The sequence below is a fragment of the Pyricularia oryzae genome, chromosome 3 (genome assembly GCF_000002495.2).
Source record: "Pyricularia oryzae 70-15 chromosome 3, whole genome shotgun sequence".
In the NCBI taxonomy this organism is placed as follows: Eukaryota; Fungi; Ascomycota; class Sordariomycetes; order Magnaporthales; family Pyriculariaceae; genus Pyricularia; species Pyricularia oryzae.
Genome location: NC_017849.1, coordinates 2,423,418 through 2,442,940, shown reverse-complemented (window position 1 = coordinate 2,442,940; position 19,523 = coordinate 2,423,418). Strand labels below are relative to the sequence as shown.

Sequence of the window (19,523 nt, the reverse complement as noted above, 5' to 3'; positions counted from 1 at the left end):
AAGATTGCATCTTGGCTTTCCCAGGCCCAGTTGGAGCAGCTTCACTAGCGATTGCCCATGCGCCAACGATGGAAGGTGCTCCCACTAGCCTGGGTCCATCAAGTACCTCGTGTAAAAGGGAGAGGCTTGGTCGAAGAGCCGCTACGCAAAAGGCCCCAGGTCTTGTTTTCGGCCCTAGCCGTCAGATCTTACTTCTCGCCCGTCAACGTCCTTCAGCAAGCAGTCAAGCAATCAGGTTTAGTTGGCAGTAGTCCTGTGTGTATGACTCTTTGGTCGCATCAATAATAGTATGGGGCAGACAGACAATGTTATTGGGGCAGAATAAATTTTACAGACTGGGCAAACACAAGACACAATAAATGGATTGCTTGGTCCCTTGAATAGCTACACAGTCTGGCATCAACACTAACTAGGTACCGTAGATGGCCGAGTTTCCAGCTGATAAAACTTCATCCATCTCATATCGCGCCTCCGGGGAACAGATGAGTAGCCTACTGTTCCCTGCTTGGTACCTTGCATGGGGGGACTTTTCTGAACTTGCGCAGGTGCAAGGGGTGGGTTCCTCACAGAACGACTATTCTACACTACATGCCTTTGTGTTGGTCGCTTTACCGAGGAGTTGAGCCAAACACTTTTTCCCCTGAATTTAGCAGCAACGCTTTGTTTACGTTGAACGCCGGAGTTTGGGACGGCGTCCACAGCGAGCCAATGAATGTCCAACACTGCTCGGGCCGGATCCGCGCTGCTTGGGTGACGCCACACCATCCCGTATACGGCATGAGGTTGCGGTCTTCCGATGATTATTGCGTTATGCCACAAAAAGGGCTATCGAAACTGGGGCCAATTAAGAGCTCGCTCAAATCCGAAAAACTTCACCTGCGCGTTCTTAATTCTGGCTTTCCATGCACCGCCCTGCTGTGACATCTCCTGCCGGTCAGCACTCTGTTTGCATTGACTGCCTTTGTCACGCTTGGCACTTGTCAGGTCAATCAAGATAGACCGCGCAAACCATCTCTTTCTCTTTTGTTAGTTTGCATACGTCGCGATGCTAGGGCTGTTGCTCAGTTACAAAGCGAGATTAACATGTGTCTGTGCCAGTTGTGTTAAACCAAATGCCCCGCCGTGCTCGACTTAGTGAGGCAGCCAAGACGATCCGTCAAAACTGGTGTATGGCGCTTCTTTTAGCCGCACGAAATAAACAAGGGACGGCAGGATGGTTTGTGTGGCAAAACTTACTGCCGTATGTGGCTCAACTGTTTGTAAGACATATCAGATTCATATGCCCCTGGCCTGGATGCATGTCGATTCCCAAGTGCAATCCAAGTGCGGTACCTAAACCTGTCACCGAATCGACTATTAGCAGCTTACAACGATATTCCAGACTTCCTGAGCCACGTTTTACTGGTTTTTTTTTCTGTTTTTTTTTTGGCCAGGTAGGTAGGTAGGTGTGCTCTCCAAGGCACCTTGCAGTTAACCGAGGGAATCTTTTACAATCAGGCTGGCCTCCCGTGTGGGGTTAAGCGATTCTCGGTCAGGTATGAAAACCAATTACTAACGAATTCATAATTTAAGCACTCTGTTCACAATCTGTTGTCCGAGCTGAGGCTGAGGCTAGGGCCGCAAGAGCCAGGACGACAAATCGCCATGAAACTCTTAGTCGCAGAGCAGAAGTGTGCAGCCACAGTTTTCGCCCCAGAGTGAGGGGCCGACAGATCGTCCATCCGCCACAACCATCACCGCATCGTCCATCCAACCCACAGAGTTTCCTTGCGCGGACTTACCTAGGTATCCACCCTACCTAGCTAGGTAACCTAGGTAAGCACCCGAGGCACCACAGATGTCTCATAAACCTGGGTAGCATACCCTATGATGGAGGACTTCTCGCTAGCTGCATGGTCTGCCAATCATGAATGGACATGGGAAGCTGCACGTAGGTAGCATTTGCTCGCTCGGTGAAGGAAATTCACTTCTATCCACGAGGTGTCTCCCGCGCGTGCGTGCTAGCTACCACGAGCCTATTCGACAAGGCTTGTGTCGCCTATATTTCTTGATGCGGTTGCCATCGTACCGGGCTGCCGTCTTCAGCTGGAAGTCGAGTTTGTTGCGCGCACCTGCGGTGTGGCTTTACTCGATGAACCGCCTTGCTGAAGATGGCCGCGAATATATTTGAAATGATGAGAAGATTCACTACGTCTGGTCTGTACCAGGTCGCTGAGTCGTTAAGTCCTGTTCGAGTACCATGCCGTAATGTTAGCGTCTGTTTCGATCATCTTTCTCCCTACCGGTGCACAATTTGAGGACAGTCGCCTTTGCTAACTAGCGGAGCGGAAAACCTCCACAGTAGCAGCAAACGCCCAATGCGTAGCGAGCTTTGATATGCCGCGAATTTCTGTCAGGACTGGAATATCTCAACTTACCAATCAACGTCACTCAGTTGGAGTTTACGGCCGCGTTGTGCATTGCGGTCCCGGCCCTGTCTGTTGCCATGATTGTGATGATATGACGTGGGCTTGTTGTCGTTTCCTGTGGAAGTTCAGTTGTGAGTATTTTGCTGGTGCAAGGGGAGGATTGTTTTTTTTTTTCCAGACAGCCTGCGCTCACCATCTTCTGTCTCGTTTTCTCCTAGGTCCAGGTTCAGCACCAGGTTTTTGATACGCTGCTGCTCTTCTCGCTCCGCTGCCTGCTGGTTTTTCATGGCGATGGCAAAGTTCGAGTCGGACGGGAGCTCCACGGTCCGAGTCTGAACCACAACAGTCAGCAAAGCGGATCACGGACTTTTTTTCCCTTTTTTTTGATACTTACCTGCTGTCTGTTGCCTCTCTTGGTCAGAAGCGAGAATGCCATAGTTCCTGGCGCATTGGTAACAGGACCTTCGCCGACCTGGTTCTTAGTGCGCATCGGGAGCGGGACGTCGAACAGGGGTTTCCTATCAAACTTTCTCGAATCCAGGCTCTCAGCCATCATCTTGGCGTATTCGCGCTCAAACTCAGCCTCGTCCTCCGGATTGACTTCCTCTTCCTCCCTTGTGACGACAATTGCCTCATCCTCCGAGTCACTGTCCACGTGCGATCCGTCGTGGTCATCGTCCTCGTCAGATTCCACATCTTCGTCGTCGTCGACATCGGCGATGTTGAGATCATCGCCATCACCCTCTCCATCGTCTGAAGACGGACCACTAGTGCCGTCGTCTTGCTCAAGAACCTTGTCGAGACCAGAGTTCTTCTGGTCCTGGGCGATGGCCATTTGAAATGCCCTTGAAGCCTCTTCCAGGTTGGTGGCCAACTTCCATTGAGGACGTGTAAGAGCATATGTGTCTTGTACGATGAATTCAATGTCCATGGGCAAAGGTTCTTTTGTGAAGATGTAATACTACAAAGCCATTAGTATCCAGTCGTTTTTGCTTTACCCGTGCTTGTCGGTGCGAACTTACTTGGAAAAACGAGAGGAAATAATCGAGCTTCTTCCCCTGGACACCCTTGTTGAAGAACATGCCACACGTTTCGAGGATTGTTGCAATCAGCCGAATTCTGAAGAAATCATCCGAGAGATCAAAAGGGTTGATGCGTCCCGGAACCGGCGGCCCGCCGTGACCAAATGTAAGGATCTTGTACATGGTGTCAAAGATGACGGAATGATCAAACATTCGGTAGTTGTACAGCTCTCCCAGGTACTTGGCCTCGGCGATTCGACGCTGATTGAATTTGAACTCGTTTTGTTCCAACCCAAAGGTGATAGACTCGACGAGGGTGTCAATAACCGTGACTGTAAAGACGACGTGATACTTGCAAATGGCCCCTAGCAGAATGGCAAGGAGGTAAATGTTTCCGTATTTCACCCTACCAGGTTTGGTGAACACTTTTGTCAGTATGGCCACGACTTCTTTCTCCTCCCAGTGAAGTCTTCGAATCTGCTTCAGGACCTTGCTGTAGTTGCGTTTCGAAAGGTCCACATAGACGAGCTTCCTGACGAACAACTCCATGGGTGTTCGCTCCTTCTGCTCAATAGCAGGTCGCTCCGGGGGGTTGACGTAGTATACGGCGTTCTCTATGAGCATTTTCTCGGCCTGTCCTATGTGTTGGACCGACTTCTTGCGTTGTAGGGTGTCCAGAAACGACATCATACGGGGTGAGGTCTCGGGATTTCTAAGAAGGTAGCGACCACAGTTTTCCAACAGGTTACAGATGACCTCGATGTTCATCTTGGAGAAGTCCTCCAAGCTAACCTTCAGGCAGTGAAACACAACATGTTCAGGCACTATGTTGAATTTTGTAAGCTCGGCCAAGTAGCGAATATTGCTCAGCCGAACCTGGCTCAAGAAGTCTTTGTCCTTGCGACGCTGCAGGCTGCGAAACTCCGCATCGAGATACTCGACAACACCCTTGGGTATATCTGGCATGTGCTGCCCCAGAGTGGCCACCAACCTGGCCCAAAAAGGAAGCAGATCGCTGCGGCCCTTGGGGACATCGGTGAGGGCTTTGACCAGCCGGTTGCGGGATGCCTTGGAGTTTAGGAAGCAAAAGTCTATTGCCGTTTGGTCGACGTTGTCCTTTGTAATCATGTCTGGAAGCCGCAACAGGATGGCATCAACCTGAGCTCCAGTGGTTTTGTTTGCGATAGCAGTAGATTGATCATCTGCAGATTCGGCAGCCTTGGCGATATCGGTAGTTTCAGGTGTATCAACTCGTTTGCCCACCTGTTCATCGGTCTCGGCCTTCTTCTTTTTGGCATCCTCAAGAAGGATGGCAGGTACCTTGCCTTTCAGATCTACCAGGTTTTCGTAGAAGCGTCGCTCCTCCTCGTCTTCCCAGATCCCTGCACCTTCTCCTTGGCCACGGAGATATTCGCCAGTCCTCACCAAACCAATAGAGGCGTTGGCGTTGGCCATTGGATCAGTGTCATCCTTCAAATCTGGCATTTCAGCTCCTAGCATATCGGCAAGCACCTGAGCATTTGACACAAGCCTCTCCTGCGCTTTGACTTGCTTGTCAAAGTTGGCTTGGCGGTCTTCAAAGACCTCGCCGGATTTGACATAGGCTTCTGCGTTCCTGCGAGACTGGTTAGAGATTGCCTTTTGGTCGCGTTCCAAATGTGCCTTGACATCGTCAAAGTATCTTTTCAACACATTTCTGAAGCGCTCCTGCAGCTCCGCGGGCGTAAGGGGTTCATCATCGCCAGTCCCGCCATGGTCATGCAGCTCCTGGTGATCCAGATCGGTGCCGCCGTTCGCCGTCTTAGTAGCCCCATCTTCCTCCACCGTCTTCCGACCATCTGCGCCTGCAGCCTTAATGCCGAACACATCCCAGCTGAAAGATTTGACAAAGGTAACCAGCAGGGGCAGGTTGACGTGCTCTCGGTCATGTCCAAGGAGGTCTTTCAAAACTTCAAGAGGGAACGGCTCAGCACCACCTCCCTTGATGCTGGTGCGGGCCTTGGTTTCTTGGGGTTTTCCGGGAACACCCTTTGTACCGTCGTCAGGCCGGGTTGTGTCATCGAGGGTCCGTAGGACGCCGACAAGCCAGAGCTCTGTAACCACCCTTATGAGCACGCGCTGGCGCACCAGCCGTTCCCGCTCCTCCTTCTCTCTAGTCTCAGGCGGCAATGTTTTCAAATAACTCTTTTCCGGCGTTGCCATTCCCCTGCCGAGCAACCACCCCAGGTGTTGTGTGAACTCATCAGGTCCGAAACGTTGGTGGAGAGCGCTCAAAATTTCGACTCCGGCTTCAATTTCGGACGGCGTCTTGAGACGACAGAGACCTTCGTAGCAAGCCGATATGATCTCGGACAGGTACTTGTGCAAGCTAAGCGTCTTGATCTCTTGGATAAACGTGTTGAGGTTCGCGGCGGATATGGCGGTTCGCAAACGCTTCATGAACGACGTGTTTTTGCGCAGCGACGAGTCGAGGGACGAGTTGATGGCGATGAGGCCTAGCAAGAAAATGTCAGAAGATCATGGTTGGCTGTCAATTGCATGGGCATCACTTACTTTTCTCGCCAGTCCAAGCTCGATCGTTCAGGGCGCGCAGTTCGCCTGCGGCAGTGGGTTACAGATGTCAGTTGGCGGTCTCGATGCGTGGGGCTAAGCACGATGTCACTTTTCAAAGCAACTCACGCTTCCTTGCGCGATCCATGGTTGGTGCGCAGTCAGGCTATGTGCCAGGAAACGCGCAAATTCGAATGCCAGCGATCGTCCCTCATCGGAACGTTTGTGGTTGGAGATGTGTCGCTGTGTGGTCGCTCATTAACATGGGCGGTGCGAGTAGAGCAAATTTCTTGGGCGGGGGTTCGCGTTGATGATGACTGTGACAGGAGCTTGTTCCTAAAGCCTGCGCGAAACGAGCGCAGTTTGCACGCGTTGGCCTGATTGATTGATTGGCTTTGTTGCGACATGACATTTCCCATTTCAGAAATAGAATAACTCTTTTTTTTTTGTCACATTCAACATTCAAGTACCTGTAGCTCTATCTACCTTACCTTGGTAGACACCCGATTTCAACTTGCAGCGGCATCAGGAGCATCGATTTTCTCGGAAGCTGTGACTTGCAGGTGATTTATGGTTGCCAGCCGCTTGGTCCCTACCTCAACCCCGATTACCCCTTGGTGACGTCTTGTGTCAAACGATACCTTCCCAAACCTCCCTGCTCAAGTCACCCCTTCCTAGGTACCTTAGGTAAGTGCCTGGGTAAGGTAGGTATGTACCTAGGTATCTTGAGGAAGATGAGGCAAGGTAAGCCAGTATTAGGCATTTGCAGGTGTGCACAACATATTCTGTTTAAGCAAGGGCATCAGGACCTATGAGCAATATCAAAAGTCGCGGCAGGAGACTAGGCGACAACACGGGCCTGTATTTAACCACTTGCTTTGATGGCTCCAAAGAGGCATATGTCCAATAATTATTGATTCATAGCCGGAAAATGCACCCCGTACTCAGAAGGACTCATTTGTTCGAAGATTTATTGTACAGTGTCCGCTGACAGTGAAACAGAGCATATATTCTCAATTTTCAACGCCTACGTAACTTGTTTGATGCGACATTGCGTCGATCCGGGAGTCTATTGCCGAAGCCGCGATGAGATCCGGGAATCTCCTTATTTAGCCCAAGCACCGGTTGCCTACTAAAGTGCCATTCGTGCTTGCATACTTCGTACTGTACGACCTTTCGGTGAGAGGCAATAATTATTGGAAGCTGCCATCTCCAATCCAACGGTGGGGAATACCCGACAGGTCCGGAACCGATTAGGTAAGGCAAGATGAAGTAAGTGGTGGCACCACCACAGTAGGTAGGTACGTGTGGTAGGTACCTTGCCCAACTGACTGGCTCCACTAATTTTGTTGGTGCCTTTGCGATCAAAAGGCGAAAAAGAAACAAATAAAATGAGAAGAAAGATCTCTCGAGCAACAATTGATCTCAATGGTCATATGATTACCTCTTTTACTGATGGCGGATATGTCGATCAATCATAACCCCCCGGATTTTCGTTTTTAGAACAAAAAGCCATTCAATCGCGGAGAAACTCCTGAACCGATCGCGACAGCGATCGTGCTCGGATTCTGGGGATGGGGAAACTTATTTCCCTCCACTTCAGCTGATGAATGACTGACCGGTCTCTAAATCCTCTTATCTCTAACCCGCGGCATGGGTGTGGTCGGACTGCCGCTGAAGAAGTTTCAATCCACCACAAATTATAGTAACCAACTTTCGTACCAAGCAGATCATGACGAGGTCATCCAAGACTGCCACGAATACCCGGGTACCTTAATCAGTACGCAATCGAGCCCAACCAGGAATGGTTCTAGGTAGCTCAAGTGGTGTGGGCAGCAGACGGGGGATCAGCCAGCACCGCCTATCTTTGGTCGTCCAATCCCCTGGGAGCGGGTCGTCTTATCAACAACATGTCTGATTCCAGTTTCGCTACCTCAAAGATAACGGCCGATCCAAGTGGCCAGCATCGTAATTAAGTTGCAGCCAAGCAAGATTGTTTACTGATAAGACCGCTCCAATGCATAGGGCTGGCTGGCTGCCTGCCTGCCTGCATCACAAGACCAAGCATTTGGCTAGCACGCACGTCCGCGGAATTGTCCTATAAAAATCTACTATCTTTGCCCCCCGGAGATGGATAATTCGCCCAAGACTCCCACGCACCATCTCCCGTCTTTCATCTTCCGACAGAAGACATGCGCTGCTATGTAGTAGAGTGACATTGACCGGTACGCGCCGAAATTCTAGGGCTAGTTTTTTACCGTATTGGTCGACAGCCTGAGTGAGGTCAACTCGCCCCCATGCCCGGCACTTGCGATGGAGAGCCTATGGCTTGGGCTCATGTCGTAGTTGTCAGGTCAAGTCGCTGTCTAAGGTAGTTAGCAGTTTGGTGCACGTTCACTGGCTGCAGATGGCCACACCCAGAGAAATATCTCCAGGTTTCCACCATACGGTATAGACATCCGCCAAGCCTTTGTCTCCTTATGTCCTTCTCCCACACAGCAAATCCCTCGCAACCCATAAAACACCTCACTTAACATTTATTACCCAATCGGCTCTCCTTCAGGTATATCCAAGTGTGCTTAAAACCCGAGTAACCACACCACTTTCAAGGGTATGCCAGCATAAATATCATTGACTACCGAGACCAATGACAAATGAATAGATACCTCCAAGCTAGCTTTGCCTAGTGAGCAATACCTGCGTCTTCTTGTAATCTCTTGTCATATACTGAAGACGTCATACTCACTCCTATCTTAACTGCTTACACTTCTCACTCCACCTTGTTATAGACCTCGCAACACTTCCGCTACATACATCTTTTTCCATAGCTACTTCAAATCATCGCTGGTTTCCTACACATATTCCAACCATGGGGACCATTGTTGGGCTACCCCCTATCCCCACAGAGGCACCTCCATCTTATACCACCGTCAAGAAACTGGATATATTTCCGCCTAGTCCGCCAGACACCGCCAAGGAGTCACGACAACACTCACGCCGCTCGAGTATAAGTGTTGGCACCGGATTAGTTGAAGATGTCGATTGCGCAGTGGTGAATGATGAGGCATCTCGGCCATACCCTTTGCCACCTCCAACAAGACAGAACAATGTTCTTCCCCAGGATCTCAAGACCCCAGACAGCCACGTTGAGAGGGACCCTCGTCTGATAAGGCTCACTGGTATACACCCCTTCAACACAGAAGCACCATTGAGCGATCTCTTTGACGAGGGTTTCATCAACTCGAAAGACCTGCACTATGTCCGAAACCACGGAGCGGTGCCACGCGTGGAGGATGCCGACATGATGGATTGGGAGTTCACCGTGGAAGGAATGGTCGAATCGCCAATGAAATTGACGCTTCGAACCCTGATGAAGGATTTCGCGCAGGCCACATACCCGGTCACCCTTGTTTGCGCAGGCAACCGTCGTAAGGAGCAAAACGTAGTGCGCAAGACCAAGGGCTTCTCATGGGGTGCCGCGGGTCTCTCCACGGCGTTGTGGACCGGCGTCCCTCTTGGTGATCTCCTAGCCAGGGCGATGCCCAAACGAGGCGCCCGGTACGTCTACTTTGAGGGCGCAGACAAGCTACCCAACGGTTACTACGGTACTTCGATCAAGCTCAACTGGGTCGTCGATCCTAACCGGGGCATCATGGTGGCTCACCGCATGAATGGCGAAGCGCTGCACCCTGATCACGGCAAACCCTTGAGGATCGTCATTCCCGGACAGATTGGTGGTAGGAGTGTCAAGTGGCTAAAGAGGATCGTCGTGACCTCTGAGCCGAGCGACAACTGGTACCACATCTACGACAACCGAGTCCTGCCGACTATGGTGACACCCGAGGCCAGTGCCGACCTGCCCGATACCTGGAAGGACGAACGCTACGCCATCTACGACCTCAACACCAACAGCGCCACCTGCTACCCCGCACACGACGAGAAGGTCCCGATAACCGCAGGCGCCGGTGTTTACAAATTCAGGGGCTACGCCTATGCCGGAGGTGGTAAGAGGGTGACAAGAATGGAAGTGACCCTCGACAAGGGCAAGAGTTGGAGGTTGGCCAAAATGATATATCCCGAGGACGACTACAGATTGGCATCGGTAGACGACACGCTGTACGGCGGCAAGGTTGATCTGAGCTGGCGCGAGGCTTCCTTCTGCTGGTGCTTTTGGGAGCTCGATATTCCCACGACAGACCTAGTCGCCGCGGATGATGTTATGATCAGGGCGATGGACGACTCCATGATGGTCCAGCCGCGCGACATGTACTGGAGTGTCCTGGGAATGATGAACAACCCATGGTATCGGGTGATGATCCACAAGGAGGGCCACGACCTGCGCTTCGAACACCCCACACAACCGGCATTGATTCCAGGCGGCTGGATGGAGCGTGTGAAGAAGGCGGGCGGCGACCTATCCAATGGCTTCTGGGGCGAGAGAGTGGCGGGCGACGAGGAAGAATCCGCTGCCGTCGCCGAGGAGCCTGCCAACGAGATTTGCATGACAAACCCATCGGTGAACAAGACCATCACTCTGGATGAGCTCAAAGCGCATGACAGCGAGTCCCAGCCGTGGTTCGTTGTCGATGGGCAAGTCTACGATGGTATCAAGTTTCTTGAAGGGCACCCGGGTGGTGCAGCCTCAATCATCGGGGCAGCAGGTCAGGATTGCAGCGAGGAGTTCCTGACAATTCGTGAGTTTCGACCCAATCGAACGGCTTCTCTCTGGGCGCCATGGACCTGTACTGACATTGTTGGTGATCTTCTGCATAGACTCGGAAAATGCAAAGGCCATGATGCCAGAATACCACATCGGCTCGCTTGATGAGAAGTCAAGAAGCCTACTAGCCGAGCCAGAGTCAACCCAACCCGAATCCACAGAACCGCGTCCTGTCTTTTTGCAGTCAAGAACGTGGTCCAAGGCACTATTGCAGGAAAAGATAAGCGTTAGTGGCGACTCCAAAATATTCAGCTTCAAGCTCGACCACGCAGAGCAGGCCATCGGGCTTCCCGTCGGCCAGCACCTGATGATGAGACTGCGCGACCCGGCGACGAGGGAAGCAATCATTCGTGCCTACACACCGCTCTCGGACTGCGTAGTCGAGAAGGGCCTCTTGAGGGTTTTGGTCAAGATTTACTACAAGTCGGCCGGGATGGAGGGCGGAAAGATGACACAGGCGCTTGACCATCTCCCTGTCGGGCACTGGGTCGACTTCAAGGGGCCTGTGGGACGGTTCGAGTACCTCGGAAAGGGCAAATGTCGGGTGTCCGGCAAGGAGAGAAGCGTGCGCCGATTCATCATGATCTGTGGTGGATCGGGCGTGACGCCCATCTTCCAGGTGTTCCGAGCTGTCATGCAGGACAAGGAGGATCAGACAAGGTGTCTTGTGCTGGATGGCAACCGAACAGAGGAAGACATCCTCTGCAAGGACGAACTCGACAAGCTGGCGGTCGGCAACGAGGACAGGTGTCGGCTTGTCTACAGCCTCAGCAAGCCTTCCGAGAGCTGGACGGGCGCCAAGGGCAGGATGGATCGTGCCTTGTTTGAGAAGGAATTGGGTGTCTCCGGTAGCAACAGCCAAGACATGGTACTGATCTGCGGGCCGGAGAGCATGGAGAAAAGCGTGAAACAGATTCTCACACAAGAGTTGGGCTGGAAGGATGATGATTTGTTGTTTTTCTGAAGTAATTGTTTGTATATATAAACGTCCATTAGCAGCATACTTGGATGAATCAAGCTGGGAGTTTGGTGTTAGGGTAACCATTCAGAACAAGCCTAGAGTTGAAACAACGTCTCTTGAAAAGTATATACAGTTCAACATATATAATGCAAGTCATTTGGAAATATCAGTCGATCTACCATCTGTTGGTTGCGCACTACTAGCGTGGGAGTAAAAGATTGCCTGCCTGCCTGGCCCTTGGACAAGAATCAACACCAAACTCCGAGGACCAAGTGCCCTCTATAGTGGTAAAAGCCCAAGGATAGTATATGCCCGCTATGCAACATGTCTAGTCGTTACAGCCATTTCCATGTCCGGTACCTTAAAATCGCCCGCACAAAATAAGTTTCAGTTTAAAAGCCAAGTCTATATCATCACACCAACTCCAGTCACGGCCGCATCACCACGGCATCCTCACCAATGCTGTTGAAGTTTGTCGCGATAATGGAGTCTAGCAGTCCGGCGTCTTCAGGCAGGACCGCAAAGTCCATAAAGACCACGCCAAGCCTCTGCCTGCGCCCAGACGGTGCGTACTGCTTGATGAACTGAGCGATGGCGATGTTGACGCCGGGCTGCCACTTGCCCCATCCGACAAAATCCCCAACGGCGATGGACCTGGCTGTTGCGATCTCGCCGTGCTTGAAGGGTTCGCCTACGGCGGAGGTGAAGTGAATGAACCACAAATCGTGGTGTTGGGTTACGTCCAGGAGCCCCCGCTCTCGGTCTTGTTGGATGGCCTGGTCCATCAGGTTCTTGACAAGATCGCTTTTTGATTCGACCAGGTCGCCGAGCCGAATCCTTTCCGAGTATTTCCACCTATCCTGTATCCGGAACTGGGCATGTGGTGTCTGGATCGTAAAGTCGGGGCTGTTGTTAACCCAAGCCGAGAGGTCGAATCCCATGCCATCGGTAGTCTTGCTGTCCTCGCTGCTGCTATTGCCGTGGGCAGCACGCGGAGATGTGCAATGTCCTCCTTCGGCAGCAAAACGACGCAGCAAGATGGCCTTGCCACGGACCTGCCCCAACATCGGCGTCTGAGGGGCCAAGTACCAGCGCGAGGACCCTTCTCCGCCATCCGGCCCGGCCCTACCGCCCTCCCCCTTTCCCCAGCGCGGAGTCTGCCTGATAAAGTCGTCGACGGCCTCGTAAAAGGCATGACGACCTTCAGCCGATTCGCGATCCGCGGGGTCGTCGTTGTCGATGGATACGAGCACTGTCTCGGTGAAGCCGGTCTGGATCATAAAGGCCCAGACCTCGGTCATGACGGTGGAGAGGGCCAGCGGCCTGCCAAACGAGCCGAGGGGCACGCCGCCGTGGTAGCAAAAAAGTTGGCCATTGCTCCGGCGGCGCAGCCGCAGGTCGAGAGCGCGCACGCCCGAGAACAGCTGCTCCGACACGGTCTGTGTCTGCGTCTGGACGTAGATGACTTGGGACCGGGCGCACGAGTCGTGGGTGCCGGGAATGCTGAGTTGGTTGACTGGTCTGTCGTCTGGTATGCGATCCATCCACGTGTTGGGTTCCCAATGGGTTTTCCTTGAACGTTCACTGGAATGATGGACATTATAGAGTTGCGAGTGTGACACGGGCTGTACAGATGACCCATCTCCGTGCAGTAGTATTCGTTGTTGTTGATGTGCCCCCTGGGCCCGGGAAACCTCCAGAGAGCGACAGGTCCTGCGGGGGACACACAATCGCTTGGGTGACCCATTGGCGATGACTGGGGCTGTTTGATAATCTGAAAAATGTAGTTGAATGTCGAGAGATTTAATTTCCTTCTCAATGTCTAGTTCGTTCATTCCTGTAGTTGCCATTTATGCGCTTTGTGATGGTGCGATTATTCCGTTCACTGCCCCCAGGCGTCACTAACAATCAAATTCCCAAGTCAGAATTCGATGATATATGGGTTATCCGATGGATTAATGAATGAGGTTGTAGTAGTGTTTAGATGAACAGGCTGTTGGGTTAAAATGGTGGCGGAACATACGGGATATTCTAAGTGCCTGCCAAGTCCAACGGTCCAGCCTATGAGATGTCTAGCGACAGAGTGTGCCCGGACATGCAATGGGAGGAAGACGAATGGTTGGCAAGGGATGGAGGTATGGTCGTCATCGGTGCGATCATCAGCGGACCATGTACTGAATGTAGTGCATCAGCGAATCTACTGCGGGGGTTATGGGGGGTTGGGCGCCGGCGGTAGGGCTGTAAATCGGTGGGGTGTAGTACCGGGGGCAAGGTAGGTTGGCACATGAGACAGTCTCCATAGCAAAGTCAACCTGCATTTTCTAGTTTACGATTTACCTCAAACAAAAAACAGTTAAAGTTGGCTGCATGAGGATATATTTGGTTGGATTGTTTCATTTTATTGAGCTATTTTTTACTCCTCAATTCTGCCGAGTCGGGCCACAGCTGTTCATCGCTTGAAAATCACAAGTCGTATGTATTCCAGGGTCATGCCTCCAAACACAGGCCTGAGACGAACAAACCAGTAGAGCGCTCCGAAGGCAGAGCCGCCCAGGTGCGCCGCGTATCCTACGACCGACCCGGAAGCGGAAGGACTGTCGCCGTTTTGGCGGGCGATATGTAGATTGTAGAAATCCCAGGCAGTGAAAAGTCCCCAAACTATCGGGAGTGAGACTGGAATGGGTATGAACATCAACGATACTTGCATCCAGGGGCGGGTCAGCGCCATTGCCGCCAGGAAACCCTGGACAACTGGATTCAACGAGGTTTGGTTAGTTTAGCTGGCCACGGTCAAGGAACCCCCCCCCCCCCCCCCAAATTTGTACAAAAGAAAGAGAGAGATGAAAAAAAAAGAAAAGAAAAGAGTGCACATACTGCCACTTGCGCCAAGGCCAGCACGATCGGCACCATGCTTTCGCGTAGCCCCGTCCCACAGGCTGGCGTAGCTTGAGCTCAGAGCAGCCCCCGTGGCGAGCAAAAGCACCCGCAAGGGGCCCAGCCCGGTGTGAAGAGCCGCCTCGACGCCAAAGCGCAAACTTAACATGTTAACTGTTGGTCATCGAGGCGGCACAGCTCCGCGTTAGCGATGACAGAAAAAGAAGGCAGGCTTGAAAATGGATCACGTACACAGCAGATGAAACGGGTCCTTGTGTGAGAACGCAGAGGTGATAAGCGTCCACCAGCGGCCCTCCTCTATATTTTTGCGCGAGAGCGTAAAGTTCTCGAGCATCCACTTCAACTGAGAAATATCATCATTCTTGCTTGCCTTGACCGTGGCTGATGCCCACCAGTAGAACACTACCAAGCATGGCCCGACAAATACTCCCCATAGTATGAGTCTATACGTGAAGCGGCTGGGGCGAATGTAACCGCGAGGTTGGTTTGGTACGATGTTTGCCATTACAAGCTGCCGTGTCTCTTGAACGGGTGCGCCGGACGCGAGCGGCTTCTGCGGCGGTCGCAGCCGGGCTTGCGATCTTGAAGGGACCCGTTGCATAACAGTGGTGGCTGTGCTGAAGGCTGATGATGGACGGCGAAAGGCCGTCAACATGACGCGATTGCGATGCTGCGCGAGCGAGTAGCTGTAGCACATCATTTTGCGACCACTGGACCCCAGGCAATTCATTTTGACGGATTGAATTGTGAAAAGAGAAAGGGTACCCCAGAATAAAGCAGAAGGTGGCAATTGAGATGTTGTTTATCAACAGCCCTGGTCAATCGCAGCGTTTGCGCTGCCTTCTGTTCATATAAATCCTTCCATGTATGACGCAGATTTCTGGGTTGTGATTCGATTCGATCCAAGACACCAACAAGTGGGAGATGTTTGATCGGGCCCACTATTTACCTAGGTACCTACCTTAGGTAGGTATATTAGGTACCTAGGCAGGTACGCCTTACCTCCGCTCCCAGGCACATGGTAATTAATTACCGAAACTAACGTTCAGAGGGTAACTGTAAGATGGTGAAGAATCGGTGTACATGTAGATGTATGCAAGCATTGTTGTAGATGTCTCCCGTGCTGTACCGGTCGGTATTGTATGACCATGACTCTCTAGGTCTAATGATAGCTTGCATCAGCCTCCACAGGCCGCTACCAAGCATCGAATAGCCTCAAGATCCACTGGGTTTTGATGGATTCAGCGAGCATCTCAGCTAATCACTGGCCGACCCCTACCCCTTGTTGCCCCCGATTTGGAGTGGGCGGCGCTACTCAGGGGCTAACCTTGCCCCAGGTGTAAGCCTGGTGCTAAATCTAGAGCACGTCAGTCTTGGAGATAAGGCAAGGTGCCAAGTTGACACGCGACGACAGTTTTCAGGACGCAAAAGAAAAAAAAAACAAGAAAAAAAAAACGAGGAGCTGCCGTCCAAATCGTTTGCAACCAAAGACTGACGCCGGTCAATTATAACAAGATTGGACTAACCATGCCTCCAATGCGATTCAATCATTTTCTCGCCCTCATTCTCGGGGTCGGGGTTGCCTGCACTTTAGCCGGCACCGCGCCAGGAATCACTGTGTCCATGAGCTTGGAGGACCTTGATGAGAAGCTCCAGCAATGTGACGTTGTCAAGGAAATGAGCGCCGAGAAGGCTGCTCATTTTGCCCAGACTTCCGCGTCGTCCATGTCTGCGCTGCTGGACATGCTATTTCCCGGAGGCCCCGCCGTCAATGCCATTCTCGCAACCTTGTACGTCACCTCAGTTGCTAGCTACTGGGCTTACTCTCCTCTTCCAGATCCGGTATTACCCCTTCAAATGGAATACCGCTGACGGGCTTTGGCCTTCCTATACAGCTACATCTCCGGCCCTCCGACTTTCCTACTGGCACTATGCCCGAAAAACATCGACCCCTCGTCCCTTTCAACCATGGTCGCCTTTGCCGTCGGCGGCCTAATGGGAGACACCCTCTTCCACCTCCTCCCCGAGATCTTCCTGGGTGAGGACGAGCCCGATCAAGCCCGCTTCGTCCTCGTCGAACCGAATCGTAACCTCCTCCTTGGCGTCGGCATCCTCGTGGGCTTCATGACGTTTGTAGCCATGGACAAAGGGCTCCGTATAGCCACCGGCGGGGCTGGCGGTCACGATCACAGCCACGGCCATTCACACGGAGCACACGCGCACGACGCAACTGTCGAGGTCGTCTCTGCTACATCTGTGGACACCGGCAAGGGTGCGAGGTCGCGAAAGAGTGCCGGTCCCGACAAGGCCGCCGCCAACGGCTCCAAAGAGGTTGCAACTGTCAAGGAGCCCACGCAGCAGGTCAACTCGAGCGGCTTGCTGAATCTGATGTAAGCGCTCAGACTAGCTTTTGGGGGCGTCGCTCGGGCGTGTGAGGACTTTGACTGACTCTTGACTTGATGCATTAGTGCGGACTTTACGCATAACATTACCGACGGCCTGGCCATGTCTGCCTCCTTTTACGCATCACCAACCATTGGCGCAACTACAGCACTAGCAGGTAAGGTTTATCTCGAGTCAAGCGGTGCATACTGGCTTGAGAACCCCAGTTGACACATGAATCTAGTTGCTCTTCACGAGTGCCCCCACCAAGTTGGAGACTTTGCTCTTCTCATCCAGTCCGGCTTCAGCAAGTGGTCTGCCATCGGTCTCCAGTTCGTGACGGCCCTGGGCGCCCTGCTGGGAACCCTGATCGGTATCGCGGTCCAGGAGTTCGGCGGGAGCGGCGGAGAACCTGTTCTCATGGGGGCCGGTCTCTGGGGTACCAGCTTGACGTGGGGTGACATGTTGCTGCCCTTCACTGCCGGCACCTTCCTGTACGTCGGCACTGTGGCCGCCGTTCCCGAACTACTGGAGACGGAGGCTGGCGACAAGGTGAGGGAGGTGAAGAAGACTTTTGTTCAGTTTGTTGCTGTGGCACTCGGCGCTGGCATTATGCTCTACATTTCCTGGCACTAAGGAAGTTTCTGGACGGATATTGGGAACTGGAAACAACCAAAGGCTATAAACGAGTCAAGGAACATTGTGGGCGCGCGGGACGTTGCATGTATCGTGCGTCAACAGGATAGACGGAGCATATTTGCATCATAAAAGGGGACTAGACGCGAGAGATACCATGAAAACCATCATGCAGGTACGCAAATCGATTTTTATTCATGGTCTTGTGCTCGATTATCTCCCCTTACCTTTGATCAAATGTGGTATGATGCTGAGAGTATTGCTATCTGGCATATTCAATGGACATTGACCGCTCTCTGCTTTGCACCTCAAAATTGCCTCCGTCCTTCGGAACAAATAGACTGACTGACTCTTCCCAGTGGATGCTGATTTCAAGAAAAGAGTCAAAGCGCATCCATATCGAACAGCTCGTATACAGTAGAGCGTGCTGAGATCCACCAGAATACTCGGCCAGAAGCGGTTTAAGAACAGCTTTGAAATGTTCAAAGTGGCTCCCCACAGAGGTGGGTGGACCGATTGCCTCGACTCTTCATACTACTAAATTATAATTAGTACCCGTACCATACCCTGCCCATTCGGTAGGGCGTGGTGGGCCATGTTGGATGTCAATACTACGTGATACTCTGGAACTAGGTCTAGTGCTGCCGCAAAACGTTCGAGAAGAGGTAATTTCCCAGGAGTGCTTTTCACGAAAATGCTGTGGTCATACTAACATCTCCATATTTAAACCATGCGGAATCAAGGCAAGGCAAGGCATAGGTTCTTCCACTTCTTAACTAATACGTAATGGGTATTCAGGTTTCGCCAGGGCTTGAACAAACAGCTTCTCAACGTTGAATATTGAGGTAGGTAGTTTACTATGGAGACTGAGTGGGGGTCGTTAGAAGAGGCTCTTCCGATGCGATCTCTTCAAAACTACCACGTATGGGAGATGCTCCATACAGTACGTACTACTACTTGAATCATTGTTGAAGGCTTGAAGCTAGGTAAATACCTGGGTAAGCTGCATTTAATAAAAGTTACGAATCCTCATTGGTCATACGGAAGAAAAGCATTTTTAACTAATATTTATGCATCATATCGACTTTTTTCCCTTCCGCGGATACTACCCTGGAATTGCGTGGCCGCTGATTTGAAATTCAGGATCGGGGGAAAAAATAAATGCCTCCTACGTAAGAAAGCACAACTTGGTTAGTAATGGACTTGCGCTACCCGTAGACCCTAGACACGCCTAGAGTGCCTGGCGGATGGTGCTCTGCGCAATTCCGTCGGAAAAACAAAAGGCTGAAGGCACATGTAGAAATTAGCGAGAATGTGACACACACTCAGCAACTCAGCACGCAACGGGCATGCCGCGTTCCGCATTTATAATCACTGTATACTTTCAGCATGTGTAAGGCAGGGCGCCGGCTTCGGGCAACCATCATGACATAAGGCTGGAGGTTTCTTTTAACCGGTATCGGAGCTGGGGGTTTGCAGAGCAGAATAATCAGCACTTGTCCAATTGACCCGGTGCCCGTGCCAGTTAGTCGATGCTACACCTGTATTGTTTGATTTACCGGCTGCTTGATGCGCTATAGATGACAGACTTGCCGTTTATGATGTGAAAAAGGCGGCTTTGCTCTTTTCTATCGGAAAGAATTCAAGGAAAAAACAAGAGAGAGGGAGAAAGAAGATATCCCCAAGCTCCTAAGGGGCAGGGGTCTGGAAAGAACAGGAAAACAGGGATGCCACCGTACAGTACGAAGTACCTGAAAACATCGTGCTAATGTCCAATTGCATCATGCCTCTTGAGCTAGGTATTCGTAAAATGATTCACACTCCACGGGGCTGCTAGGGGTTTGGACTTCTTTTTCTTCTTCTCCTTTTTACCTAACGTAACCAACGTACCGGTAGGTACGTTGACAAGTGAAGGGCGCAACATTTAGTGGAGAGCCCGTAGTAGTGGG

General features: G+C 51.9%; 6 protein-coding genes across 6 annotated transcripts; 3 read left to right on the top strand and 3 right to left on the bottom strand.

Annotated features, from left to right (window-relative positions):
• Positions 1-211: 211 nt before the first annotated feature.
• On the bottom strand, positions 212-6,241 carry MGG_06063 (nonsense-mediated mRNA decay factor). Its single transcript, XM_003711868.1, has 8 exons — positions 6,110-6,241; positions 5,984-6,028; positions 3,431-5,925; positions 2,803-3,369; positions 2,602-2,740; positions 2,418-2,523; positions 1,237-2,226; positions 212-1,162 (listed from the first exon to the last, which is right to left on the bottom strand). The coding sequence occupies exons 1-7, from the start codon at positions 6,126-6,128 to the stop codon at positions 2,220-2,222; spliced, it is 3,378 nt and encodes a 1,125-aa protein (XP_003711916.1). The 5' UTR covers positions 6,129-6,241; the 3' UTR covers positions 212-1,162; positions 1,237-2,219.
• On the top strand, positions 856-2,071 carry MGG_16752 (uncharacterized protein). The gene is made up of 2 exons (XM_003711869.1): positions 856-1,437; positions 1,573-2,071. The coding sequence occupies exons 1-2, from the start codon at positions 1,113-1,115 to the stop codon at positions 1,800-1,802; spliced, it is 555 nt and encodes a 184-aa protein (XP_003711917.1). The 5' UTR covers positions 856-1,112; the 3' UTR covers positions 1,803-2,071.
• A 1,106-nt stretch (positions 6,242-7,347) lies between the features above and the next one.
• Positions 7,348-11,834, top strand: MGG_06062 (nitrate reductase). The gene is made up of 2 exons (XM_003711867.1): positions 7,348-10,674; positions 10,754-11,834. Exons 1-2 carry the CDS (start codon positions 8,850-8,852, stop codon positions 11,662-11,664), a joined length of 2,736 nt encoding a protein of 911 aa, XP_003711915.1. The 5' UTR covers positions 7,348-8,849; the 3' UTR covers positions 11,665-11,834.
• MGG_13225 (phosphatidylinositol phospholipase C) lies at positions 11,741-13,797 on the bottom strand. The gene has a single exon (XM_003711866.1). The coding sequence runs from the start codon at positions 13,509-13,511 to the stop codon at positions 12,090-12,092; it is 1,422 nt and encodes a 473-aa protein (XP_003711914.1). The 5' UTR covers positions 13,512-13,797; the 3' UTR covers positions 11,741-12,089.
• Positions 13,798-14,020: 223 nt separating this feature from the next.
• On the bottom strand, positions 14,021-15,504 carry MGG_13226 (uncharacterized protein). The gene is made up of 3 exons (XM_003711865.1): positions 14,788-15,504; positions 14,536-14,709; positions 14,021-14,412 (listed from the first exon to the last, which is right to left on the bottom strand). Exons 1-3 carry the CDS (start codon positions 15,284-15,286, stop codon positions 14,111-14,113), a joined length of 975 nt encoding a protein of 324 aa, XP_003711913.1. The 5' UTR covers positions 15,287-15,504; the 3' UTR covers positions 14,021-14,110.
• A 360-nt stretch (positions 15,505-15,864) lies between these two features.
• MGG_06060 (zinc transporter YKE4) lies at positions 15,865-17,916 on the top strand. Its single transcript, XM_003711864.1, has 4 exons — positions 15,865-16,346; positions 16,452-16,946; positions 17,025-17,116; positions 17,183-17,916. The coding sequence occupies exons 1-4, from the start codon at positions 16,084-16,086 to the stop codon at positions 17,572-17,574; spliced, it is 1,242 nt and encodes a 413-aa protein (XP_003711912.1). The 5' UTR covers positions 15,865-16,083; the 3' UTR covers positions 17,575-17,916.
• Positions 17,917-19,523: the final 1,607 nt, after the last annotated feature.